The sequence below is a fragment of the Mustelus asterias genome, chromosome 8 (genome assembly GCF_964213995.1).
Source record: "Mustelus asterias chromosome 8, sMusAst1.hap1.1, whole genome shotgun sequence".
In the NCBI taxonomy this organism is placed as follows: Eukaryota; Metazoa; Chordata; class Chondrichthyes; order Carcharhiniformes; family Triakidae; genus Mustelus; species Mustelus asterias.
In genome coordinates, this window is record NC_135808.1 from 74,121,625 (window position 1) to 74,149,576 (window position 27,952).

The following is a 27,952-nucleotide window of genomic DNA, read 5'->3' on the forward strand; positions in this document are numbered from 1 at the left end:
GGTTATATCCTGTTCCCTGCACTTCAGGGCTTTAAAATAAAAAGGTTTGGGGGGGTGGTGTCAGTTGCATGGAAAATTAGAAAATCAAAGTTAAAGGAGATGGTAGATGTGTGGGTTAGCAATGAAGCTGATTGTTACCAGAAAATGAAGGGACAAAACATGTGAACATCACGTTACACCAAGGAATCACACACGAGTAGGGAAATCTGATAATAGAACAAACTTAAAGGCTTTGTATCGGAATGCACAATGAGTTAACAGTGCAAATCGGGACAATTTAGGTATGATGTGGTGTCGATTACTGAGACATGGTAACAAGGAGACCAGGTTTGGGAATTGAATATCCAAGGGTACTCGTGTTTCGGAAAGATAAACAGAAAGGAAAAGGAGGTGGTGTAGATTTGTTAGTAAAGGAAGAAATCAGTGCTGAGAAATCATATAGGCACTGGAGTTTGGGTAGAAAGGGAAAGAAGTCCCTGCTGGGAGTAATCTCTAGATCCACAAACAGTAGTCCCGCAGTGGGACACGATATAAACCAGGAAATACTGGAGGCTTGTAAGAAAGGTACAGCAATAATCATGGGTGATTTTAATACACATATAGACTGGATTAATCAAATTGGCAAGGGAGTAAAAAATAAATAAATATTTCTATGCCTTTCATCTGGACTCAAAACGTCAGCTCTTTTCTCGCCTTACAGTTGCTGCCAGACCTGCTGAGATTTTCCAGCACTTTTTCTCTTGGTGGCCTCAAGGGAAAGTTCATTGAATGTATTGGAGATTGTTTCTTGGAACCAACCAGAGAGCAGGCTGTTCTGGATTTGGTATTGTGTAATGAGAAATTAATTCATGATCTCATTGCTAAGGATCCTCTAGGGAAAAGTAATCATAGCATGCTAGAATTTCAAATTCATTTTGATGACGAAAAACTGAGTCCCACACTAGGGCTGCGATTCTCCCATTGCGACCCACAACTTTTCTGTCGGGTCGCGGTGGGAGACGCAGGTCTGCGGCCTTGAACAGGGATTTGCGCATGCGCTGGGAACACATGCGCACCTCCCTGAGCCAGCGAACAGTCGCTGGTCAAACCACGCTGGCAACCATCAGGAAGGCAGGTAAGTCATTTAAATCGGTTTTAAATACGCATAGGAGTTAATTATCGGGACCTTTCCGGTCCTGATCGAATCTCCCACCCCGCCACAAGTACTTCATTCCAGTGGGGGTTACACTAGCTCCCAGGTTCAGGGAACTAGCAGGAGACCCTGCCGGAATGAGGGGGGGCAATTGGGATCCCCAGGGGGGTGGTGCCCCATGGGCATGGGCACCCTGGCAGTGCCAGCTTGTGCCCCTGGTACTGCCAAGGGGCAAAGTGTCCATGTCCAGGGGGCACCTTAACTGCCAATTGTGCATTGGGCAGTGCCAAGGGGGCGGGGCCTATTGTGGACAGGACCTAGGGATGACCGGTGGGGGTGGGGTTCCCGCTGCCACTCTGCAGACAGGATCGATCTGGGGTGGAGGGAGGGCAGCGACATCAGGGCCCTCCAGGGCAGAGGGGGGTTCAGGGCTTGCCTGGGAATTGCTGAGGGGGCCACGATCAGGCCACGGAGGGGACTGGAGAGGCAGCACTGCGGCGGTCCCAGCAATCAGACTGGCCTGCAAATGGGAGGTTGACAGTTTGGGGCCACTGTGTATGTATGCGCAGAGCTCCAGAACTGTCAAACTCCGGCGCGAATAGGCCCTGCCCCCTGGGTTTTTAATAATATTCACGACTGGAACCTCTTTAGTGCACAGAGTGCGGAGATTCAGTTAAGAAGCTGAACTGTTAGAACAGTCGGGATTTAGAACAGTTTTCCCGCCAATTCAGCACTTCTGGGCGAATTGCCCCCTAGCTTTCTGGAGTTAAACAAATGTCATTACATAGGCATGAGGACTGAGCAAGAAGTCTAAAAGGTAGGACAGTTGATGAGCAGCAGCAGATGTTTAAGGAATCATAGAATCCCTACAGTGCAGAAGGAGGCCATTTAGCCCATCAAGTCTGCATCGACATCAATCCCATCCAGGCCCGCCTGACACCAAGGGGCAATTTAGCATGGCCAATCAACCTAACCCACACATTTTTGGAGTGTGGGAGGAAACCAGAGCACCTGGAAGAAACACACATAGACACGGGGAAAACATGCAAACTCCACACAGACAGCGACCTGAGGCCAGAATTGAACTCAGGTCACTCGCGCAATGAGGCAGCAGTATTAACCCGTGTCCCCGTACCATGCCCCTTATTTCCATTTTTCCCAACTAAAATATATTCCAGAGGAAGAACGATTGTAAGAGGGAGGTAAAAAAACAATGACAAAAGCCAAGGCATACCATATTGTAAAGGCTAGTGGCAGGCTGGAAGATTGGGAAACTTTCGGAGATTAGCGAAGGGTTACTAAAAAAGTAATAAAAAGAGCAAAAGATAAATTATGAAAGAAAACTAGTGCAAAATATAAAAAAGGATGGCAAAAGTTCTATAAGTATATAAAAGGGAAGAGAGCAACTAAAGTAAATGTTGGTCCCTTGGGACTGGGGAGTTAATAGTAGGGAATACAGAAATAGTGAAGACACTAAATCAATATTTTGCCTCCGTTTTCTCAGTGGAGGACACTAGTACTATCCCAATCCTAATAGGTGATGTTATAGGAAGAGAGGAACCTACAACAATCATCATCACTAGGAAAATGTACCGAGCTGTATTGGGATTGAAAGCAGACAAGTCCCCAGGGCCTGACAGCTTACATCTTAGGGACTTAAAGGAAGCGGCAGTGCAGATAGCAGTTACAATATTCCAAAATTCCCTGGATGCGGGAAAGGTTCCAGTGGATTGAAAAAGTGCTATTAAAGCACCCTAATTCAAAAAAGGAGGGTTGCAGGAAGTAGAAAACCATAGACCAGTTAGTTCAACATCTACATAGAACATAGAACAGTACAGCACAGAACAGGCCCTTCGGCCCACGATGTTGTGCCGACCTTCATCTGAAACCAAGATCAAGCTATCCCACTCCCTACCATCCTGGTGTGCTCCATGTGCCTATCCAATAACCGCTTAAATGTTCCTAAAGTGTCTGACTCCACTATCACTGCAGGCAGTCCATTCCACACCCCAACCACTCTCTGCGTGAAGAACCTACCTCTGATATCCTTCCTATATCTCCCACCATGAACCCTATAGTTATGCCCCCTTGTAATAGCTCCATCCACCCGAGGAAATAGTCTTTGAACGTTCACTCGATCTATCCCCTTCATCATTTTATAAACCTCTATTAAGTCTCCCCTCAATCTCCTCCGCTCCAGAGAGAACAGCCCCAGCTCCCTCAACCTTTCCTCATAAGACCGACACTCCAAACCAGACAGCATCCTGGTAAATCTCCTCTGCACTCTTTCCAGCGCTTCCACATCCTTCTTATAGTGAGGTGACCAGAACTGCACGCAATATTCCAAATGCGGTCTCACCAAGGTCCTGTACAGTTGCAGCATAACCCCACGGCTCTTAAACTCCAACCCCCTGTTAATAAAAGCTAACACACTATATGCCTTCTTCACAGCTCTATCCACTTGAGTGGCAACCTTTAGAGATCTGTGGATATGGACCCCAAGATCTCTCTGTTCCTCCACAGTCTTCAGAACCCTACCTTTGACCCTGTAATCCACATTTAAATTTGTCCTACCAAAATGAATCACCTCACATTTATCAGGGTTAAACTCCATTTGCCATTTTTCAGCCCAGCTTTGCATCCTATCTATGTCTCTTTGCAGCCTACAACACCCCTCCACCTCATCCACTACTCCACCAATCTTGGTGTCATCAGCAAATTTACTGATCCACCCTTCAGCCCCCTCCTCTAAGTCTGTTCTTGGGAAATTGTTAGAATCCATTATTAAGTAATAACATGATATTTGGAAAATCAAAACGCAATCCATCAGAGTCTGTATGGTTTTAGTAAGGGTAAATTGTGTTTGACTAATTTGCTCGAGTTAGAACATAGAAAAAATACAGCACAAACAGGCCTTTCGGCCCACAAGTTGCGCCGGTCATGTCCCTATCTACCGAGGCTTACCTATAACCCTCAATCCTATTAAGTCCCATGTACTCATCCAGAAGTCTCTTAAAAGACCCTATCGAGTTTGCCTCCACCACCACTGACGGCAGCCGATTCTACTCACCCACCACCCTCTGAGTGAAAAACTTACCCCTGACATCTCCTCTGTACCTAATCCCCAGCACCTTAAACCTGTACTCTCGTAGCAACCATTTCAGCCCTGGGAAAAAGCCTCCGAGAATCCACCTGAAAGTTCTTTGAAGATGTAACAAGCAAAGTGGAAAATGGGGATCCTGTAGATGTATCTGGACTTCCAGAAAGCATTTGATAAGATGCCGCACAAAGTACAATCACATGGGGTAAGGGGTAATTTATTAGCTTGGGCAGAGGACCGGCTAACCAACAGAAAGTCGGCATCGATGACTCTTCTTGTTGGCAAGATGTAACTAGTGGAGTGCCACAGGATTCGGTCCTCAGACCCGAATTACAATCTATATTAATGACTTAGATTTAAGAATAGAAGGTACTCTAGACAAATTTGCAGATGACATAAAAATAGGTGGGATTGTAAGTTGCAATGAAGAAATAAGAAATTTACAAACCGATATGGATGGTTCGGGCCAAAATTTGGTAGATTGGAGTTTAACGTGGATAAGCGTGAGGTTATCCATTTTGGTCAAAAAAATAGAAAGACAACTTATTATCTAAATAGACAGAAACTTCAGAGTGCTTCCGTGAAGAGGGATCTGGGTATCCTCTTGCAAGAATCACGTAAGACTAGTATGTAGATACAGAAAGTTGGAAGGAAGCCAAATGGAATTTTGACATTTATTGCTTAAGGAATAGAGTATAAAAGTAGGAACGTGTTGCTGCAATTGTACAGGGCAATAATAGTGAGATTGCACCTGGAGTATTGTGTACAATTTTGGTCTCCTTACTAAAGGAGGATGTAGTTGCATAGAAGGCAGTTCAGAGGAGGTTCACTAGATTGATTCCAGAGATGAGGGGTTTATTTTATGAAGAGAGATTGAGCAGTTTAGGCCTATACTCTCTAGAGTTTAGAAGAGCGAGAAGAGATTTAAGTAAGGCAAATAAGATAATGAAGGTGATTGACTAAGTAGATGTACAGAGGATGTTTCCTCTTGTGGGGCAATCTAGGTCATAGTTTTAGGCTAAGGGGTAGCAGATTTAAAACAGATGGGGAGAAATTACTTCTCTCAAAGGGTTCTGAATGTGGAATTCACTACCCCAGAGTGCAGTGGCTGATCTAATATTGAGTAAATTTGAGGAAATAGACAGATTTTTAATTAGCACTGGGCTGAAGGGTTATGGAGAATGGGCAGGAAAGTGGAGTTGAGGCCAAGATGAGATTAACCATGATCGTATTAACTGACGGAGTAGATTCGAGGAGTGAATTGCCTACTCCTGCTCCTAGTCATGTTCACCTTTCTTGCAGTTAACATTTAGCGAAGATCATGCCAGCTTGGAAACCACATTTTCTTCGGGATACATTTGGCCTGCTAATTTAAGCTTGCCCTAGCAAAGGCCTTCCCAGTATGATGCCCAGTTGCTGCAGTTTCTTTTGTCGTCTTTGTTTTTGCATAATGGGATGATTTTTGCATCAAAATACACAAAAGAAATTTGAACTAAAAGGAGAAAATGATATGTGGGTGCATTTAGGGAATATATTTCCTACATAAAGTCAAGAAAATTGAAAGAACACTCACCTAATGTTTTGGGCTGGGCTGATGAGGCTGGTGCAGCCCTTGTCAGCCCATTCTGGCTCTTTGTGAATGAATATCGTTGATCATCCATCCGATTGCTCTGGAACCGACTCAACAAGTCAAAAAATCCTTCCTCTCCCACCATACTGGAATTGATTCTCTGAAAACAAATAATGTAAATTGTACTCAAAATAAATACTGTATTTAGAAAGTTCTACATGACAGTTATCCACAATCTGTACCATCATCACATCAGGGAAAATATATTCCTTTGCTTGGGGCAAGCCAAGAGTGGGATGATTAACCTGGATAAGCAGAAATTGAGATAATATTAACAGCTCCCAAAAAGATGCATTTAGATTATGTATTAACACTTATAATGTAAAAGATATAAGCAAAATCAGATTAATTAAGATTAGTTACAGGAGCTAAAGTAAACTGTGTTAGTGTAACAAACACATAATACCTGAACATGTGTCAAATGTTTTAAACTAAATTCTAAAAAGGGGAAAAAATTACAACAGCAATGGATTTAAAATGTAAATACATTAATTTACTGTAAATACATTAATTTTTATCAATTTCAATGGCTTTTGCATCATCTGCACACAACTGCTAACAGCTGATAGTAATTTAAATGTGTATTTTGGCAACTATCTGATCTGGAATCTTGTTTGTAGTATAAGGGTCTAGTACATGTAGGGTTAATGCAAGACTGAGTATAGTTCTGCCCACACAATGATGTAAGAAGGCACTTAAACCAGAGCCAGGGTCAGTCTAGAGATGGACAGAGACCTAGGATGGAGTCAGCTCCGTATCTTTAGCATACATAATTTTGAATTGTTAATTAGTATTTGCTGTTAATATGCTCAAGTCTATGATGCCTGCTTCATGATGTCCAAAGCAGGATGGTATTAGCATCCAGATCAAAAACCCTTGAAACAAGAATGCAGAAAAACAAAGAAAACGGACACCTCTAAAGGATTCAGGGGTGGGTGTGGGGGTCCCGAGACCTCCATGGTGGGCTCAGGGATTTACACAGGTTCTGATCAGGGCGCCCTTTAAAAGATGATGCCCCGATCTCTGAGCAACAGGGTTTTTCCTGGGGTGAAACACACCCCCTTGATTTTTTTTGGCAGTGTCGTAAGATCGGGAGTGAAAAGCGACTGGTTTCTTTGGAGAGAAACACACTGGTTTTCTCACTGGAAACAACACTGCCGTTTGGTTAGAATTTGCTAATACTGTATTTGCTGCTCACAATGCAGTCTCCTCTACACTGGGATGCTGCTTTGCAAAATATCTCCGCTCAGCCCACCTCCCCCGCAAGCATAACTCAAGAGCTTCTGAGTTGCTTGCCATTTTAATTCACCACCTTGCTCTCACCTTCACCTTCCTGTCCTCAGCCTGCTGCAGTGTTCTACTGAAGCTCAACACTAGCTTGAAGCACTTCATCTTCCGATTATGCACTTTATAGCTTTTTGGACTCAGCATTGAGTCCAAATTATTTCAGACCATGAACTCCATTCCCCATTTTGTTTCTGGTTTTTGCCACATGCTGGTCTTAATCTTGTTTTTTAAAGTTTCTGCTTTCAGACATGGCTGTTCAATATTCTGCCATTCACACCCACTCTGAACAAATGCTTGGTTCTTACCACTCCCTTTGCCTTTTGCTCCGTAACATCTATGTAATTAATCTCGCCTTCCTTCTCCCCCTATGCTCTTCCTCCCCCTTCAACGGCATAAAACATTTCTACGTACCTTCTTCAGTTCTGGAGGCACATTTGATTCAAAACATTAACTCTGTTTCTCTTTCCACAGACACTGATGGACTTGCTGAGTATTTCCAGTACCTTCAGTTTTTATACCTATTTATCAATATCCAGTTAAAGCTCATTAGCTTCCAAGCACGTCCACTACATGAATGACCCTCAGGCCATTTAGTTCTGTATGAACATATTTATTACAAGAAAAGTCACTTTTATATGTTACATTGAGGTCTGTTTTCCTCATGAATGACTCCCCCATTAACTTTTCCTACCCTAAAGAGAGGCCTTGCAGCCAAGATTGGGAAATTAGGCAGATAGATGGAACTTAAAATACATGAATTGGGCATTTAGTTCTACTTTTAAATTTGATTCATGATTGCCTTAAAGAGTTTGGTGTGCTATGTATCATTTATCAAACAACAAGATGTAAACATTGAAAACAAAGTATTGTAACAAAGCTTACCTTTTGTGGCAAGTGGCTTCTAGCATCATTTATGACCACAGAATTACTGGTATCCTTGAGAACTTTTGCAGATGAATTGTTACTTTTGTGCTTTTTGCCTCTGAATCTATTTACAAACAGCAGCTTTGCTGATGACTTCCAAAGTGCAGGTTTCTGTTTCACAAGAATGTCACTGTTCCAGTTCTGAACCTGTGCAAAACAAGTGAATTCAACAATAAAATTCCTCAAAAATATAGCCACTGAATGTTTGATGAGGGAAAAAAAGGGACCAAGTAACAGTGTGAATTGAAGACCCTAACTTCTCAAGAAGGAAGACGGCAGAACAGACATTGCCTTTGCTAAGAGGCAATATTCTGTATTTCACAAGGTTTTAAAAAAATATTTCATGGGATGTGGACGTCACTGGCTGGGCCAACATTTATTGCCCATCCCTAAGGGGCATTTAAGAGTCAACCACATTGCTGTGGATCTGGGGTCACATGTAGAATAGACCAGGTAAGGACAGCAGATTTCGCTCCTGGAAGGCAAACAACAATAGTTTCATGGTCATTCCTGATTTTTATTCAAATTTCATCTGTCATAGTGGGATTCGATTCTTGGTCCGCAGTGTGTTAACCTGGGTCTCTGGATTACTAATCTAGTGACAATACCACTATACCACTGCTTTCCCTAGTTGACTTGCAGCCTCATACAGACAACCAAGGAAGGCTGACTTGATGCATTCAAAAGTTCTATCCACAAGACTGTGTTCTCAGCCCTCTACTATACTCCTTATACACCCATGACTGTGTGGCCAAATTCCCTCTAATTCAATTTTCAAGTTTGCTGATGACACCACCGTAGTGGGTCAGATCTCAAACAATGACGAGCCAGAGTACAGGAATGAGATAGAGAATCTGGTGAACTGCTGCGGCAACAATAATCTCTCCCTCAATGTCAACAAAACAAAAGGAGATTGTCGTCGAGTTCAGGAAGCGTAGAGGAGAACATGCCCCTGTCTACATCAATGGGGACGAAGTAGAAAGGGTTGAGAGCTTCAATTTTTAGGTGTCCAGATCACCAACAACCTGCCCTGGTCCCCCCAATGCCAACGCTATAGTTAAGAAAGCCCACCAATGCCTCTATTTTCTCAGAAGACTAACGAAATTTAACATATCAGCTACGACTCCCCACCAACTTTTATAAATGCACCATAGAAAGCATTCTTTCTGGTTGTATCACAGTTGGCATGGCTAAAAGCAAATTACTGCGGATGCTGGAATCTGAAACCAAAAGAGAAAACGCTGGAAAATCTCAGCAGGTCTGGCAGTATCTGTAAGGAGAGAGAACAGCTGACGTTTCGACTCCAGATGACCTTTTGTCAAAGCTATGGCTCCTGCTCTGCCCAAGACCACAAGAAACTATAAAAGGTCGTGAATGTAGCCCAATTCATCACGCAAACCAGCCTCCCATCCACTGACTTTGTCTACACTTCCCGCTGCCTCGGAAAAGCAGCCAGCATAATTAAAGGACCCCACGCACTCCAGACATTCTTTCTTCCACCTTCTTCCATCGGGAAAAAGATACAAAAGTTTGAGGTCACATATCAACCGACTCAAGAACAGCTTCTTCCCTGCTGCCGTCAGACTTTTGAATGGACTTATCTTGCATTAAGTTGATCTTTCTCTATACCTTAGCTATGAGTGTAACACTACATTCTGCACTCTCTCGTTTCCTTCTGTATGAATGGTATGCTTTGTACAGTGCACGAGAAATAATACTTTGCACTGTATGCCAATACATGTGACAATAAATCAAATCAAGTCAAAATCAATTATGACATTATGAGGTGATCTCAACAATTGAATACATCTGGAATATTTAAAGCTGTAGTAATGACGTATGGAAGCTGCAATCAAGTATTCCCCATCTTATTTGATCTGATCATGCCAGTTACCACACCAGTGTTAACAATTTGCCTTCCTTTTACCTCAACAAAAAATTCCCTCCACCGTTGTCAAAACGGTCCCTTGATCATATTCATTCCATTTTTACACTACTGCTTTTACCCTTTCCCCTCCCACCCAGAACTGAAATAGAGTTCCTTTCAGCAAATCATTCCCCACCAACCTCACAGCGCCACAGACCCAGGTTCAATTCTGGCTTTGGGTCACTGTGTGGAGTGTGCACATTCTCCCAGTGTCTGCATGGGTTTCCTCCTGGCGCTCCGGCTTCCTCCCACAGTCCAAATATGTGTGGGTTAGCTTGATTGGCCGTGCTAAATTGGCCCTTAGTGTCAGGAAGATTAGCAGGGTAAATACATGGGGAAACGGGGATAGGGTTTGGGTGGGATTGATGTTGATGCAAGTGCGATGGGCTGAACGGCCTCCTCCTGCACTATAAGGATTCTCTGAAATATGTCCACTCTTCAATCATTCCCAACATCCGCTCCTCTTCCCACGTCACTTTGCTGTGCAAGCACAGGAGATATATCACCTACCATTCCACTTCCCCCCTTCTCACAATCACTTTGTCCAGATGAAATAGCAATTTACTTGTACTTATGTCATTTAGTATACTGTATTCCCTGGTCATACTGTGATCTCCACTTCAGTAGGTGATTACTTTGCTGAACACCTTAATCCAGTCTGCAAGCATGACCTTGAGCTTCTGGTCACCTGTTATTTGAATTCTGTCTCACTCCCATTCCTGAGCTCTCTGAGTCCTCAATCTCCCATGAAGCCCAAGTGGAATTTGCATTCTACAACATTACAGAGCATTGGGCTAAACATTTTTCATGGTCCATTTTTGGACAGAGGGGTTGCAATTTGCAAACCGCCAGCGCCACTTTTACCACTGAAGCAGGCAACATGCAAATGGTGCTACGTCATTTACCCAACTGTAGCATTGGTCCAAGCATGGCTCATGCTGCTGGCTGCCTGGGCATTCAAAGGAGCCAAGCAACCTGTACTGATCTTGTCATGCAGCCAATGGCAGTGGCCCACAATATTTTTCATCAGTTAAGGGAAACATTTCTATCCCTTCCAGGTGCAAATCAGAATGCCAGCATGTACACATGGGTACAACATTAACAATGCAAGCTCCACCTATGTGTTACTTTAAATTGTAATTAGGTTGCCAACTATGATATTAGAACTGTAAAAAACCTACAAGTAGTTTTAAATGAGTACTTCTGCTGCCTAGCCATAAACTTCCGTGAAAGTTACAGGAAACCGACCATTGGGGTAAACAAGGTTAAGTTTCCAGACACCAAATGAAAACGAACCTGAAATGTTATAAAATGGACCTAAACTGGATGAGCCACTTCAAATAATACTTGTCAGAGACCCAAAGTCTGAAGTTACATTTTGATTCACCAGATGTCAAATGTCTCCATCAGATAAAAATGACCAATGTAAGCCTAGAAAATCAGTCACGCCCAAAAATGTAAACTCAGTTCAAGCAACTCACTATACTAAGAATGACATTCAACCAGCCTGACCCGCATTGCTTATTAGATGCAGGCCTGAGAAATAAACCCTTATGCTCTAATGAAGCATCATTGAGACAAGAAGTGGCCAAGATTTTCTGCCCCACCGCAGTGAACCATTTAAATGTCCATCAACTTCAGCAGGACCAGAAGATCCCACTGACAGAGGGGGCAAAAAATTCTGGCCAGTAAATCTGTTTCTCACCACAGGTGATGTCTAACCTGAATTTTCAGCAGTTTCTGGTTTTATAACCCTTGTGCTTGGTTTGCTTTTTTAAAAAAAATAGCCTTCTCAACTGATTTTTCTCCTTTACTGGTTTATGTACTTTTACTCGAGGTGTCTTTGCTCCTCTAGTTAGATTTTTTTTTAAAGTAATATGACTTTTTTTTGCCAAAATGTAAATTTCATTTCCCAACCATATGCACATTCTGCAAGTTAATGGTCTATGCTCGCCTTTATGCTCCACACACGACTCCTCTCACCCCTTTTCATCCAACACCATCAGCAAATCCTTCTATTCTTATCTAGCTACACCTTAAATGTATCAATTCTATTTGCCACAATTACTCGGTTGTAGATTATCCCACTGTTTGAAGGGGCTTTGCCCAAATATTCCCTTTTGGATTTAATAGTGACCATGTTATATTTATGGCTCTGAGCTTTTGAATCTCCGACAAGTGGAAATATGTTCTCCACGTTGACTCTTATCAAGCCCTTTCACCATGTTAAAAACCTTGATCAGGTCACCTCTCAGCCTTCTCTTCCAGAGAAAGGGACCAATCTTGTTCAGCCTGTCCTGATAAATTATGACCTCTCCACTCTGGCATCATCTTACCCAAAGCCTCTATATCATTTTTAAATTACAGTGATCAGAACTGTGCACAGTACTCCAAGTGTGGTCCAAACAAGGTTCTATACAATTTTAACACAGCTCTTCAATTCTACGGTTTGCCTAGAAATAAATCCCAGCGCCTGCTTTGAATTTTCCTTTTTACATATAAACAATTAGTGCAGTGATTTGTTTATCAGTACTAATTCACTAATTACACACCCATACTGCATGCTAACTAATAATTGTAGCATTTCATCACAAGCAGCCTTTGTATTAACTACAGTCTCCAGTCTGGTGTCTACCACGGATTTACAAATTGTACTTCTAATTTCCAACTCTAAATATTGTTAATGTAAATTTTGAACAGCAATAGTCCCAACACTGATCCCATTTCCCACCCATTACCAGAAGGTGAGGCGAGAGTGACAGTCCTTGACATCAAGACTGCATTAGACCGAGTATGGCATCAAGGAGCCCTAGCAAAACTGGAATCAACGGGAATCGGGGAAAATCCTCCACTGGTTGGAGTCATACTTGACACAAAGGAAGATGGTTGCAGTGATTGGAAGTCAATCCTTAGGGAAGTGTCCTAGGCCCAACCATCTTCAGCTGCTTCATCAATTACCTTTCTTCCATCATAAGGTCAGAAGCGGGGGGATGTTCATTGATGACTGTACAATGTTCAGTATAATTTCTGACTCCTCAGATACTGAAGCAGTCCATGTCCTAATGCAGAAAGACCTGGACAATATCCAGGCTTGGGCTGACAAGTAGCAAGCAACATTTGCACCACAAGTGCCAAGTAATGACCATCTCCACCAGAGAGGATCTAACCATCCCCCCATGACATTCAATGGCATTAACATTGCTGAATCCCCAACTATCAACTTCCTGGGGGCTACCATTGACCAGAAACTGAACTGGACTAGCCATATAAATACTGTGGCTACTACAGCAGGTCAAAGGCTAGGAACCTTTCAGCAAGTAACTCACCTCCTGACTCCCCAAAGTCTGCCATCTGCAAGGCACAAGTCAGGAGTGTAATGGAATACTCTCCACTTACCTGAATGATTGCAACTCCAACAATATTCAAGAAGCTCGACACAATCCAGGACAAAGCAGCCTGCTTGACTGTTACCTTTTCCACAAATATTCAATCCCTCCACCACCGATGCATAGTGGCAGCAATGTGTACCATCTACAAGATGCACTGCAGGATCTCACCAAGGTTCCTTAGGCAGCAACTTCCAAACCCACAACTATTACCATCTAGAAGGACAAGGGCAGCAGATACCTCAGAACACCAGCACCTGGAAGTTCCCCTCCAAGTCACTCAACATCCTGAATTGGAAATATATCACCGTTTCTTCACTGTCACTGGGTCAAAATCCTGGAACTCCCTCCCTAACAGCATTGTACCTACACCTCGGAGACTACAGCGGTTCAAAAATGCAGCTCACCATCACCTTCTCAGGGGCATCTAGGGATGAGCAATAAATATGGCCTAGCCAGCAACTCCATATGCTATAAATTAATTTTAAAATACTATGGCTACAAGAGCATGTCAGAAACAAGAAATCCTGCAATGAGCAACTCGCCTCCTGACTCCATTTACAAGGCCCAGGTCAGGAGTATGATGGAATATTCTCCCATTGTTTCAATGAGTGAAGCTCAAACAACACTCGAGAGAGACCTGACACCATCCAGGACAAATTAACCCACTTGATTGGACCCCATCCACAAACATTCACTCCCTTCATCACCAATGCACAGTAGCAGCAGTGTGCACCATCTAGAAGGTGAACTGCAGGAACTCACCAAGGCTCTTTAGACACCACCTTCCAAACCCATGACCACTACCATCTAGGACAAGGGCAACATGGGAATACCACCACTGGGACGTTCTTCTCAAGCCACTCACACGAGCAGTGTTTCAAGAAAGCAATTCACCACCGCCACTTCTCAAGGACAATTAGGGGTGGTCAATAAATGCTGGCTTAGCCCCCGTGACGCCCACTTTCCATGAATGAGTTTTTAAAAAGTATGTTACAAGTTCTTAAAATATTCTCTAGAAAAAATGTCAGTACCTTATCTGGTGTTAGCTTCATTAGTTCCATTTTATCCATGCTTTGTCGACGCCCTAATCTTGGTCGAGCACCTAGAATAATAAGAGAATAAGAAATGTTTTTGCTGCTGCCTTCAACTACAGTGGCGTTACTGTGATAACCACCCAACATAGCAGGGCTGCACGGTGGCACAGTGGCTGGCATTGCTGCCTCACAGTGCCAGGGACCCGGGTTCAATTTCAGCTTCGGGTTACTGTCTGTGTGGAGTTTGCACGTTCTTCCAGTGTCTGCGTGGATTTCCTCCGGGTGCTCCGGTTTCCTCCTACACTCCAAAGATGTGCAGGTTAGGTTGATTGGCCATGTTAAATTGACCCTAGTGTCGGGATTAGCAGGGTAAATATATGGGGTTACGGGAATAGGGCCTGGGTAGGATTGTGGTTGGTACAGACTCAATGGGCCAAATGGCCTCCTGCACTATAGGAATTCTATGGATTCCAGGAAATATATCCTTTCTCATCCAGCATAAACCTTTGGGAGAATTTTCTATTCATTGGAGAAAACCATGTCTCAAAATGTTATGATTCCATTTATTTAATGGATGTGATTTAGCTGCTGCATTCACTGTGTGGGAGATTCCCATAATGGTTGTCAAATCGCACACAAACTCAGAATTTTCATGGTGATACAAATTACCGTGACACATGGATCAGAACCAAGATCTTTTGCGAGAGGCCAGTTCAGTTGGAGAAAATAGGAGCCTTTTATAATATAAAGGTGTGCCATGACATAAAAATGATGGGAACCACTTTTCTGTGCACTGCTTTCCCCACGCACACCCATGCCTCACTCTTTATTGAGTCTTGTTGTTTCATCCATGCGAAACACTTTATTTGTTGCGATTATTAAAAAGATAAGCCTATGTAGATGAAATTAAACAGACCTGTATTTTGAATCCTAAGATATGCTTTAGACCAGACATTAAATAAAAAGGGAAAATATTTAAGTACTAACTAAGGCAAATCTCCCCACTGTGTTGATCAACAGAAAAATACAATCTAAACACAAATTGTACTTCTACAATGGAAACAGTAACAAGGCAACTTTAACAATCACATCATGGAGCTGCACTCAAACAGAAAGCATAAGTTAGAGATGGGGGCACAAAAACTTTCCTTCACAGGAATTCTTTGCACTCACCTTCCAAGTTGGAATCCAATTCATGACCTGTGACTAAGATGGAGTTGTTTGCACTGTAACTAATGCCCAAAACCATCTGAAGATCTGAAAGATTCATCCGGGCTGCAAGTTCACCACTTTTATCCCCTACCTGTAAAATATAAAACACTGATATGTTAAAAGAAAATGACAGAGGTTACTTGTATGAACAGTAACCCTATTTTATAGGGCAAGCAGCTCCACAATGCCAAACAACATCTCAAGTATTTAAAAGCTGAACCTGCCTTTAATTTTCATAGAGTTAGAAAGGCACTGCAAATCTCTAGATAGTCGAACAGTAATATATTCCATTTCTACTTCTTAATATGCAACTTAAGACAAAAATAACCATTGATAAGATAACGCTCCACACCCAAGAGTTTCAAAATTAGAATTTTGTTGTAAGTGTATCATTCAAGATGCAGATATGTATCTATACACATATTGTTTGTTACTACAGGTTTACCTAACTTTTCGTAAAATACAGATTTGCTTGTCAGGAACAATGGCCTCGATATGTACTTGGGCAGGAGAATTTCCATTCGAGAAACCCAGACACTTTATTTGGCTCTGTCTAGGTCAATCAGTTTAGTTCTATCACTTATTGTGAAACTGAGATTGTGGAACAATCTGCAAGATGAAATATGACATTACTTGGAAAATGGTACTGAATCAAGTCTCAAAAGGAAGCCAAATACAGGCATTTTCAAAAGACATGAATAACGTATTGGTGATCCATTCCCTCTACCAATAGCTTAGTGGTAAAAACTGGCCGGCATGGACAAGTTAGGCTGAAGGGCATGTTTCTATGCTGTAAACCTCTATGACTACATTGTTTTTCAAAACAGCGTCTCCCCTAATTTCTTTCCAAGCCTCTCTGACAGAAATCAAAAGCTCAAACAGACCAGCAATCAGCAAAAGGAGGGAAAGGGAAAGCAGCAAACTATACACCAGCTAGCCTGACATTAGGCTATGCTTTCTTTCATGAGATCAGGGTGTCACTGGTGAGGCCAGCAGTTGTTGTCTACCACGCTGCCATGGATATGGAGGGACATCTTCACTCAAAGGGTCATGAATCTTTGTAATTATTTACCCCAGGGGACTGCGAATGATCTACTATTGAATGTATTATGGCTGAGGTAGACAGGTTTTTGGTGTCTCAGGAAATCAAGGGATATAGGGAGCAGGGAGGAAAGTGAAGCTGAAGCAGATGATCAGTCATGATTACACTGAATGGCAGACTCAAGGGGCTATATGGTCTACTCCTGCTCCTATTTCTTATGTTCCTAACATCTAATAGCAACATTTATTTAGCAACGTCTGATCTATCTGATCCACAAATCATAGAGTTTTGATTAAGTAATTAAGGAGAAACTGTTTTCACTGGCTGAAGGGTTGATAACCAGAGGACACATATTTAAAGTAATTGGCAAAAGTGCCCAAGGCAAAATGAGAAGCAATTCTTTTGTGCTCAGTGTTATAATCTGGAATGCAGTGCTGGAAAGGGTGGTGGAAGCAGATTCAAAAATAATTTTCAAAAAGGAATGGGATAAATACTTGAAGCAGAGAAAATTGACAGACTATAGGGAAAGAGCAGAGGAGAGAAAATAATTAGATTAATCTTTTAAAGAGTTAGCAGAGGCAGGATGGGTCAAATAGCCTTCTATGTTGCAAGATTTTATGACAAAATACCCACTCTGCTGTTTTTAGTGTATGCCAAATCTTATTTTCTTTTCAGATGTTTGAAAGCGATGAGGGCCTGGTGTAGTAAAGAGGTAATGTGGTGCAACTGGTTGCATCCCTGTCACAGAGCCTGAAGATCCAGGTTCAAGTCTCACTCCAGAATTTGATGGCTATGGAAGATGCTTTCATTACATATCCAATTTTGTTGATTATGAACCTGCAATTCCTTTCAACACATCTACAGCAGGCATTAAGGCAGGTGAGGAGAAATTTCTTCACCGAAAGAGTGGTGAATCTGTGGAATTCACTACCACAGAAAGTAGCTGAGGCCAAAACATTGTAAAATTTCAAGAAGAAATTAGATATAGCTCTTGGGGTTAAAGGGTTCAAGGGATATGGGGGGGGGGGGGGAGAAGGGGGGAAATCAGGATGTTGAATTTGATGATCAGCCATGATTGTAATGAATGGTGGAGCAGGCTCGAAGGGCCAAATGGGCCACTCCTGCTTCTATTTTCTATGTTTCTTTTAAGAGCAGGAGAGACTCCTGGTCAGCCATGCTTGATGGGGAGTGCCCTTCAAGCTGTAGCCTCTGGCTTCAGGCTAGTGACCTATTCCAGAAAAATAAGCTACGGAAAATAAACATAACCTCGTGCTTTATCCACATCATGCATCTCTAGATGTGGGAAGTCTTCTAGGCCTAAGCCTGTATTGCGTAGCCAATAGTATTTTGAAAAACAGCAAGGCAACTTTCATTTTCTAGTCCTGTATAACTCACTTCAAATCAAGGTTAACAAAATGACTTTTCAATCCAGGACCTATTGGGTAAAGAGGACTCTGATCCAGTGAACTCCAAAGCATTTTACCAATTTCTTGTATATAAATTTGACAATGGACATTACAAATCAAAATGAGGGACTAAGAATATCCCTTTAACTGGCAGACCTGGAAAATTATGGGTGTAAAAGGAGTAGAAAGAGTGATTGAGACACTAAATGAAAAATTAATTCCAAGAGGGCTAAGATTCTTCCTACTGGCTTCCTATTCTGGGGGACATAAGAACACAACCATGTCCAAGAATAGAAAATAACTTATTGCTATTCCTCAGCTGATCACAATGAATCACACTGAAGCTTAAAATTATTTCGATCTGAGAAACATGTTTACTTTGAAGACAAGTTGCTCATCACTCAAAGTTGTGAGTTATTCTCAAAATGATTTACAGATTAAAAAATAAATAAAAAGCTATGACCTGCAAGAATAATTCCTCAAAAAAATGTTACATTTCAGATTCTTTTGCACAATTTTCTTATTCAACATCCAAGTAACAATTATCCTGAATGGACTTCATCCACTCTCCAGACCAAGTGGCGGACTGTTTGCCTTAAGCTCAACAAATGAGGAGGAAATTCTGCTTTAGAGATTTACATTCACTAAATAAATAATGCTCCAAAACTTGTTTTTGTAATGTGCAGCATTTTTTGTGTCTAGCTTCAAGTGCATAAATAAGGCGTTAATACTGAGACCTCAGATGGAGGATGGCTGCATAGGGACTTTGACCTGTCATGAACCTGTTTAGCAAGGACCACTCTCATGGTTGCTGTAAAAGTAATGAGTGAACAATTCAGATATTACCCTTCATCAGAACCATAAATACTACATGTTGCTCAGTGTAAGCTGGAAAAGAAAGATACTTCAGATCCTGGAAATCAGATCTGGGAGAAATTCATCAACCAACATTAGGTTGTTTTTTTCTCTCCAATGATATTACCTAATCAGATTATTTCCAGCATTTTTCTGTTTTTATTGTAATAAGGAACATTGTGATGGGAAGTTAAAAGCATAAAGAAAATGAGCTGCAAAGTGTTGCAGTGGAGAACAGGAACATAGAATCCCTACAGTGCAGAAGGAGGCCATTCGGCCTATCAGGTCTGCACCAACTCTCTGACAGAGCATCTTCCCCAGGCCTTCTCTCCATAACTCCACACATATACCATCATCAACCCAGGTAACCTACACATCTTGGGACACTAAGAGGCAACATAGCATGGCCAATCTACCCAACCTGCACATCTTTGGACTGTGGAGAAAACAAGCACCCGGACAAAACCCACACACAGGAAGAACGTGCAAACTCCACAGGGTCACCCAAGGCTGGAATTGAACCCAGGTCCCTGGAGCTATGAGGCAGCACTGTGCACCGAGAAGAGGATTACCCAAGTTAGTAGCATGATACTAAAGAAAGCATTAAGAAGTATTAAAATTTTAAAACCGTATCAATTATTAAAGCAGGATACTTAAGAGAGCAGGAAGCAATACAAATCTCACTATCCCCAACTAGTGCCTGTTCAGTTTTTGCCAATTTTATAGACACTTTCCCTCTCCAACTTAACCCTCCAGCTTAAGTTATTCACACTTCCTCAGGGTATCACTGTGTCTCCTTTTGTCTGAAGCTATTATCACTTCTATCAGTTAACCATCTTATTTTCCATTGAATCATTTCAGTTTTATTTTAACATGTATATGTTAAGGGTTTATTTCTCCCTCCTCCTCATGTTCATTCTTATAAAATATCAATCTGTAATACTTTCTGGTACTGTAATACTTTCTGGTGCCTGAAACAATGACTTGTTGCTTTGCTCCATACTAACTATTTTCAGCATCTTCTGTTTTGGCTTCAGATTTATAGCATCTGCAGCATTCTTTTTCTCTTTTTTTGTTGAATGTTAAAGAAAAATGATAACACACAACTATGGAACTGACTACCAAATGCTCCATTTGCATGCTGGCAGATTATTTAAAACTTGAACCAAATGTGAAAATAGAGAACCTGAATCTTTAGAGCTTGAAACCAACCAATTTCTTCCCGAGTAGTATGCTTTTGGAACTCGGGAGGGGTGGGGGGTGGGTTAATGGGTGACAATAAGAGCAACGGTGGTGATTGCTAAGAGCAAAGGGTGTGAGGTATTGGCGGACATAACCCTCTCTGGTTGCCGACAACCACATTGCGTGTGCATACATTGGAATCAAAGATGCTCAGTCTCCCACAAGCTGTCTTAGAAATAAGGGGCAAAAAGATGTCCCTTTACAAGAAAAACTGTTAAAATGAGGACAATCCTTTAAAATACAGGATAGTGAATGACCACAACTAAATTCCCAACCCAGACAGACTGTTGGATGCTGTAACCTTAGTAAAATATGTAGAATTGCAATCATACGAGTATAAGTGGTGAGTCAGCTGGTAGCACTACCGCATGAATCGCAAGGTTCTGGGCTCAAGTTCCACTTCAGGGCTTGGGGAAAAAATACCAGTGCAGTATTGAGGCAGTGCTGTGCTGTCAGAGCATGGATGAGTTGATGAGACATTAAACCAAGGCCCCATCTGCCTGCTTGGGAGGATGTAAACATCTCTTGGTATTATTTTGAAGAAGAGCAAGGGAATTATTCCCAAAGTCTTGGGCAATATTTATCCCTCAATCAACATCACAAAAAACAGATCATCTGGTCTTTTTCACTTTGCTGTTTGTGGGAGCATAGTGATTGTGGTGTTTCCTACATTATAATAGTCAATATAGTTAATTGACTGTAAAGTGTTCTGAGACTCCGTGGTCTTGAACAATGCTTTTTAATTGAAGTCTTTCTTTCTTTTCATTCACACATATGATAGTTACAATTTAACTGCATAGCTTATGTAGATTACAAAACATTATTTTTTACCTCTTTTGAGATTTCAAAGTGCCTCTCGGCAAAATGCACAGCTTGTTCATGATTTCCTAGTGCAGTGTAAGCATTTCCTAAACTCCAACAAGCTCTCCCTTCACCTATCCTAAAATTCAAATGAAAAGCAGATTTAACAAATTTAGGCCATATTATTTGAATTCTGTATTTTCAAGTTATATTACAGTATTTCTTAAACAAGAATATACACATCCAGAAGTTTCTAGAACAATAGACATTAAGAAAATGGAAAACAATGTGTATAAAACATGTAGGGCGGGATTTTCTGGCCACGCTCGCCCCAAAATCAGAAAATCCCGCCCAAGGTCAACGAATCTTTGCATGATCCGCCCCCCCCATAATTCTCCTGGCGGGCGGGATGGTATAACTCCCCCCATTATCTCACCTTGCAAAAAGTGGACTTACATATAAAATTCAACATTTTCAAATTTTATAAAAGCAAGGAGCTATTCTTGAACAGGTGCTATGATGGAACCAAGGAGAATACGAATTTATTTAAAAATCTTTAGTTTGCTGCAACTCATTCACTGTATGTAGCTGAGGAGGAGTTCTTGCATGCAAAAAGCTTACAAATAGATGATCCAATAATTGAAAGTAATGTTACTTGGCAAAAATTAACACTTTTTTTTAAACCTTTCAATTTTTGGTGTAGACCTTCTAATGGCCAGGTATGCGCTTTTAATGCACTTGTTACAAATTTTTTAAAATGTCATTTCGAGATTCTCACTGAAAGGTTGTACATTTATTTAAATCCAGTCCAAATTTTCCCAGAATCTATTGTAGCCGGTACTGAGGAATGACCACTGTTTGTCGCCTTGCGGTTTAATCATCGTGATAATTTGCTCTGGAGGTGCAAGATGGAAATTGTGCTGTATTCTACATTAGAAAATTGAACTAAGAGTGGAATTAACTATCTCCTTAACCAAACTGAAGTATTGTGATCTTAAAATATCATTAAGAGTGGGTGAATGCAATCATGAACAGAAAGAGAAATAAAGAGAGGGAAAGCAAGATCGAGGAGAAGGAGAGAGAAAATAAATGACATCTTGAAAGACAATTAAAACCTGAAAGAGTGAGAAGAGTGAGACTCCATACTCAGCAGTTAACTTTCACTGTCCAGGCTGGCAGTAATTGACACTTTCCACATTATTAAAAGGGAAAATCAATTTGAAATGACTTGACATGGTGATAATTTTAGTTTGCATCTATCACTCAACTGGAAATGCTGAGGATGATCTTACCAGAATTTGGCAAAGCGTCAGGCTCAGTCAGAAAATTGGTGTGTACCTCTCCAGTTGCATAGGCCAGTTTTCTCTCCAGATTTTCAAAAAAATAGTGAGCGTGGTTAACGCCATCAAGAGGCAGGGCAGGGACTGAGAGCTGGCAACAGGCTTTACAGAGATCAGGGCACCATCTTAAAAGGTCGCCCCAATCAGAAATAAAGTGCAAAGCAAGGGGCATTGCTTGGCCATGTCCCTCTCCCCCCCGGGGACGATACTTACCTCTGCGCGCCCAAAGGGATCCCTTTTTAGGTTTTTAAAAACCTGTCAATATGACCGGTATGAATATACCGTGAGGTGGGGGGGGGGGGGGGGTTCATGTGCCAAAGGGGCTACATAATTACATGTAAATTTAGTAAAATGTATTAAAATCAGGTTCACGCCTGGCAAGGGGCAGGGAAAATTGGAAATCGCAATCTTGGTGGCGAGATTCAGGGTTTCCAGTTTTCTCCAGATTTTGTGGGGGTGTCGGCAATCCCATGCACAGAGAAAAATGGCTCAAGGTCCCGCTCTGTGTCAATTTACAACATAGGGGGAAGGCATTCAGCACATCATGTCAGTGTTGTCTGAAAATAAAGTGATCCAGCCTAATCCCACTATTCAGCTCTTGGTCCCTAGCCATTCAATCCATTCAAAGGTGAGGCAAACAGCGAAATACCATTTTCACAGACACAACAGTAGAGCAACATATCTTGAATGACACTCAATCAAGCAACCACCCTCATCTGACAGTAAGCATCATTAGCCTCACAATTGCTTTTTAATGATTTTTCTTCTAAACTGGCTTTCTTCGGAAAGCTAAGTTTTCTTCTGATTATGAACCCCTTCTTATGTAAGCTCAGCTTCTTTCAATGGTGACATCTACCAGTTGAATGTAGTACTACAATGCACTTCAAAACTTAGTAAGAAGTTTAACAACACCAGGTTAAAGTCCAACAGGTTTATTTGGTAGCAAAAGTGTGGCTTTTGCTACCAAATAAACCTGTTGGACTTTAACCTGGTGTTGTTAAACTTCTTACTGTGTTTACCCCAGTCCAATGCCGACATCTCCACATCTTCAAAACTTTCTCATACATTGAAATACATGCATATGCTGTGGACTTCGAGCAGTGATCACAGCCAGACGCTAGAGCTGATGCTACTAATGATTAGAGATTAAAGCGATTAATTTTACCTATCTGCAAGCTCTTGTGCTATGATGAGATGTTTCAAATGGTATTCAATGGCCTTTTCATAGTCTTGAAGCAGAGTGTAAGTGTTTCCAAGGCTGTAACAAGCTTGTGCTTCAATGGCCCTGTCCTTTAGCAGTCGAGCAAGATGTAGTGTTCTCCTAAATAAATGTTAGTAAAATACACAAGTCAAAACATTTTAAAATGTCTACATGTTATACAACATTTTCAAATATTTTTGGTGTATTCCAATGTTTTAAAGAAACAAAGAACAGGCTTTTCAGGAAGTGTAAATCTATCTCAAGTTCACAATCATATTAAAACATACTTGGGTATCATCGTGGTAATCTTATGGTATGATACAAAGAAATACAGACCCAAAAAACACCATAGATTTAGTCTCTGGTCAATGATCAAGCCAGATAATTTAAGCAGTCATTTAAATTGGCCCTTGCATTGCTATTTTGAGGAGAAAAGGTCTCCATTGCCATAGTTTCTGCTCCTGTTCATCACCCATGGACTATGCATGAATGGGTGTCAGTCAAGTACAAGATGAGAGGTCACATGACACCAGGTTATAGTCCAACAGGTTTATTTGAAGTCACCGATTTCAAATAAACCTGTTGGACTATAATCTGGTGCATGTGACCTCTCATCTTGTCCACCCCCGTCCAACACCGGCATCTCCACATCAGTCAAGTACAAGATCACATACAGCTGTGATATCACAATGACCAAGTGAATATCTTATGATGCAGTACTGGTTTGATCTTTGGTCTTGGAGTTAATGGATCTCAGACCAAAGCAAAAGAGTCATTCAAATTTCAATTTGGAGGACACCTTGATCCAGGTGAATTCATGAATAGCCACTTCAGTGACGTCAAATCTTCAAAGGTTCAGAAACTGCGGTGTCCACACCACGTCACCCCCCCCTCAAACAAAAATGCCTTCACAACATTTAGCTACTTGATTGCAAAACTAAGATAAAGGTATTCATATTCAAGCAATACTCACTTGTAATATTCAGCCGCCATTGCAAATTCACCAAGAAATACAAAGGCATTTCCCAGATTGCTACACGCTCTCCTTTCAGCTGATTTGTCGCCAAACTCCTTTGCAATTTCTAAGCGCTGAAAGCATAAAATAAGTCCAATTAAACATATCAAAGTAGACAACTTCAATATTTAGACAACTGTATTGTATATTACAAAGCAAGCTCAATTTGCAGTTTGCACTTTTATTAATGCAGGATCTGTTCTGGGACCCTTGCTGTTTGTCATTTTCATAAATGACCTGGATGAGGAAGTGGAGGGATGGGTTGGTAAGTTTGCTGACGACACCAAGGTAGGTGGTGTTGTGGATAGTTTGGAGGGATGTCAGAAGTTGCAGTGAGACATAGATAGAATGCAAGACTGGGCGGAGAAGTGGCAGATGGACTTCAACCCGGATAAGTGTGTGGTGATCCATTTTGGCAGATCCAATGGGATGAAGCAGCAGTATAATATGAAGGGTACCATTCTTAGCAGTGTAGAGGATCAGAAGGACCTTGGGGTCCGGGTCCATAGGACTCTTAAATCGGCCTCGCAGGTGGAGGATGCGGTCAAGAAGGCGTACGGCGTACTGGCCTTCATTAATCGAGGGATTGAGTTTAGGAGTCGGGAGATAATGCTGCAGCTTTATAGGACCCTGGTTAGACCCCACTTGGAGTACTGCGCGCAGTTCTGGTCACCTCATTACAGGAAAGATGTTGAAGCCATTGAAAGGGTGCAGAGGAGATTTACAAGGATGTTGCCTGGATTGGGGGGCATGCCTTATGAGGATAGGTTGAGGGAGCTTGGTCTCTTCTCCCTGGAGAGACGAAGGATGAGAGGTGACCTGATAGAGGTTTACAAGATGTTGAGAGGTCTGGATAGGGTAGACTCTCAGAGGCTATTTCCAAGGGCTGAAATGGTTGCTACGAGAGGACACAGGTTTAAGGTGCTGGGGGGTAGGTACAGAGGAGATGTCAGGGGTAAGTTTTTCACTCAGAGGGTGGTGGGTGAGCGGAATCGGCTGACGTCGGTGGTGGTGGAGGCAAACCCGTTGGGGTCTTTTAAGAGACTTCTGGATGAGTACATGGGATTTAATGGGATTGAGGGCTATAGATAGGCCTAGAGGTGGGGATGTGATCGGCGCAACTTGTGGGCCGAAGGGCCTGTTTGTGCTGTGGCTTTCTATGTTCTATGTTCTATTATACTTGTCTGAATTGCGAGCAAAAAGCCTTTAAACTGAAGTCAGAGGCCTTGGCTGCACTGTCCAGATGTCTCATTTTTGTGCCCAAATGTGTCAAAATTACACAAGATTCAAGAATAAAAACTAATTAATTGCAAGGGCACACTTTAAACACTGACAGCTAACTATAGCTATTTAATCCCGATTAGATAACTTCATCCCTTAAATTCACAGCTTGATAGTTTCACAAACTGGTTTTGACCAATGGTCATACTGGAAAGGAAAGGCATGATCGCACTCTGCTCCTTTGCAGAATTCTCACAATATTATCAATAAAGGAAAGCTATTTTTCCTCAAGCTTAAGGTAAGGTTTTTAAAATAGCAACTATTTAATGTGAAGAATGAAGCAGTTCAAATTCACAGACCAAACAAAGACAAACAATATTTTGAGAAGTGGTTTACATCTAGAGAAACATTGTGAAATGTAACAGACATCAACAGAAGAAAACAAAATGGTTTGACGAACACACCTTTGAAAGAGCTGAAGCCTTGAAAATAGTTACAGTGGGGCCTAATGCCTTCAGATCTACACCTATAGTAAATGGGAGAACTGACATGTTGAGAGGTCCATTTTCCATCAGGAGACAAAACATTGATGCAGAAAATCCAGATTAATGACTCTACCTTGTCTTCTTTCCACAGAAAACATGAAGAAAAGCAATGCAAATTTACTAATTTGGGCCTCCATACTGGCATTCTGAAATGAGGGCTGTGGTAAAAATGAATATTTGATATTTCATACCTCCTTGTGGGATTTCACTGCTTTTCCAAAGTTCCCCAAAAGGTAATGTGTATTTCCTAGATTCCCATACGCACGTCCCTGGGCTGCTCGGTCTCCCAGCTCCTTAACTATTACTAAATTTGCCCTATGAATAAAATTATTACAGGTAAATACTCCTGATTTGCAATGGTTAATTCAGATTAGAACTTAACATGGGAAAAGACAAAACAAGGATAAATTGGGTTAAGAAATACAGTAGTCAATGATGCACCAAAAATGTAACAATAATCACTGCTTCCATTTAGGTCTACACATACCCTTTGTGATAGTCAGCCCAGCAGCAGAATCAATTTGTATATCTGTCACTTAGAGGTGCATCAGGAGCAGCATATATGATCATTATGAGGTTAAGATGTTCCCTCTCTCTTAAGAAAGCGTGCAAGCAACTTCTTTAAATGTGTGGCCGTACATTACTATGAAGCAGCCTACACATGGTGTCTGCGTGGGTATGTTTAGGTTCCTATACAGCCTAAAGAAAACACTTGCTAGGATCCCTTACACATGTTAGGAATGGGTTAACTGCAACCTTCCACTTTAAACCTAATTTGTATGTTAATTGTTAAATAGTACTCACTGGGATACATAAAGGGGTTACAGGTGGCACTGGGTATTGGATGTGTGTATGTGGAGTTGTAAAAAAGAATAAAGTGAGTTTGTGAAGAAGCTGGACCTGCATCATCTTTTATTACCGGATTGCAACTGAGGGGCTCAACAATACAGACATCCTAGTTTCCTTACCGTCTCTTTATTCCTTTCTAGGGACAAATCAGTAAAACTTGATGGAGAATCTTTCTCTTAAGGCTGATCAAAATTCTCCACAGAAGAGTATATGATGTCAAAGAGAAAACATATTTTGGGCACAATGAGCAATGTTTCACCTTGTATTATATAATAAACAAAAACCCTGGAAATATTAACCAGATTTAATCTCTCCATGTACTCCCACCTCCTAAAGCATGCAATAATAAATCAAGATATTCATGATTGCTTGGGGTTGGTTATTTATTTCATTTTTAGCTAGCTCTTATCATAATTAGCAAAGTTGCCTCACAGTGACTCACAGCCTTGTCAGAACTATTTACAAATGGAAGAACCATAAAGGGTGTAGAGACGCAGAGGGACCTGGGTGTGCAAGTCCACAGATCTTTGAAGGTGACGTCACAGGTGGAGAAGGTGGTGAAGAAGGCATATGGCATGCTTGTCTTTATAGGACGGGGCATAGAGTATAAAAGTTGGGGTCTGATGTTGCAGATGTATAGAACGTTGGTTCGGCCGCATTTGGAATACTGCGTCCAGTTCTGGTCGCCACACTACCAGAAGGACGTGGAGGCTTTGGAGAGAGTACAGAGGAGGTTTACCAGGATGTTGCCTGGTATGGAGGGGCTTGGTTATGAGGAGAGATTGGGGAAACTGGGGTTG

General features: G+C 41.6%; 1 protein-coding gene and 1 long non-coding RNA gene across 5 annotated transcripts in view; one reads left to right on the top strand and one right to left on the bottom strand.

Annotated features, from left to right (window-relative positions):
• Positions 1 to 27,952, bottom strand: part of gpsm2 (G protein signaling modulator 2) — a 72,401-nt gene that overhangs the window by 12,121 nt on the left and 32,328 nt on the right. For all 4 annotated transcript variants that reach the window (XM_078218198.1, XM_078218201.1, XM_078218199.1 and 1 more), the window contains exons 6-13: positions 26,495 to 26,618; positions 24,496 to 24,611; positions 23,487 to 23,642; positions 21,012 to 21,120; positions 15,597 to 15,726; positions 14,421 to 14,491; positions 8,032 to 8,220; positions 5,806 to 5,962 (exon numbers count right to left, since the gene is read on the bottom strand). In XM_078218198.1, coding sequence (XP_078074324.1) covers positions 5,806 to 5,962; positions 8,032 to 8,220; positions 14,421 to 14,491; positions 15,597 to 15,726; positions 21,012 to 21,120; positions 23,487 to 23,642; positions 24,496 to 24,611; positions 26,495 to 26,618 — 1,052 coding nt within the window. The remainder of the gene's footprint in view (positions 1 to 5,805; positions 5,963 to 8,031; positions 8,221 to 14,420; positions 14,492 to 15,596; positions 15,727 to 21,011; positions 21,121 to 23,486; positions 23,643 to 24,495; positions 24,612 to 26,494; positions 26,619 to 27,952) is intronic.
• LOC144497240 (uncharacterized) lies at positions 891 to 27,519 on the top strand. Its single transcript, XR_013498529.1, has 4 exons — positions 891 to 1,114; positions 17,353 to 17,556; positions 26,395 to 26,536; positions 27,293 to 27,519. It is a non-coding gene; the product is annotated as an uncharacterized LOC144497240 (long non-coding RNA).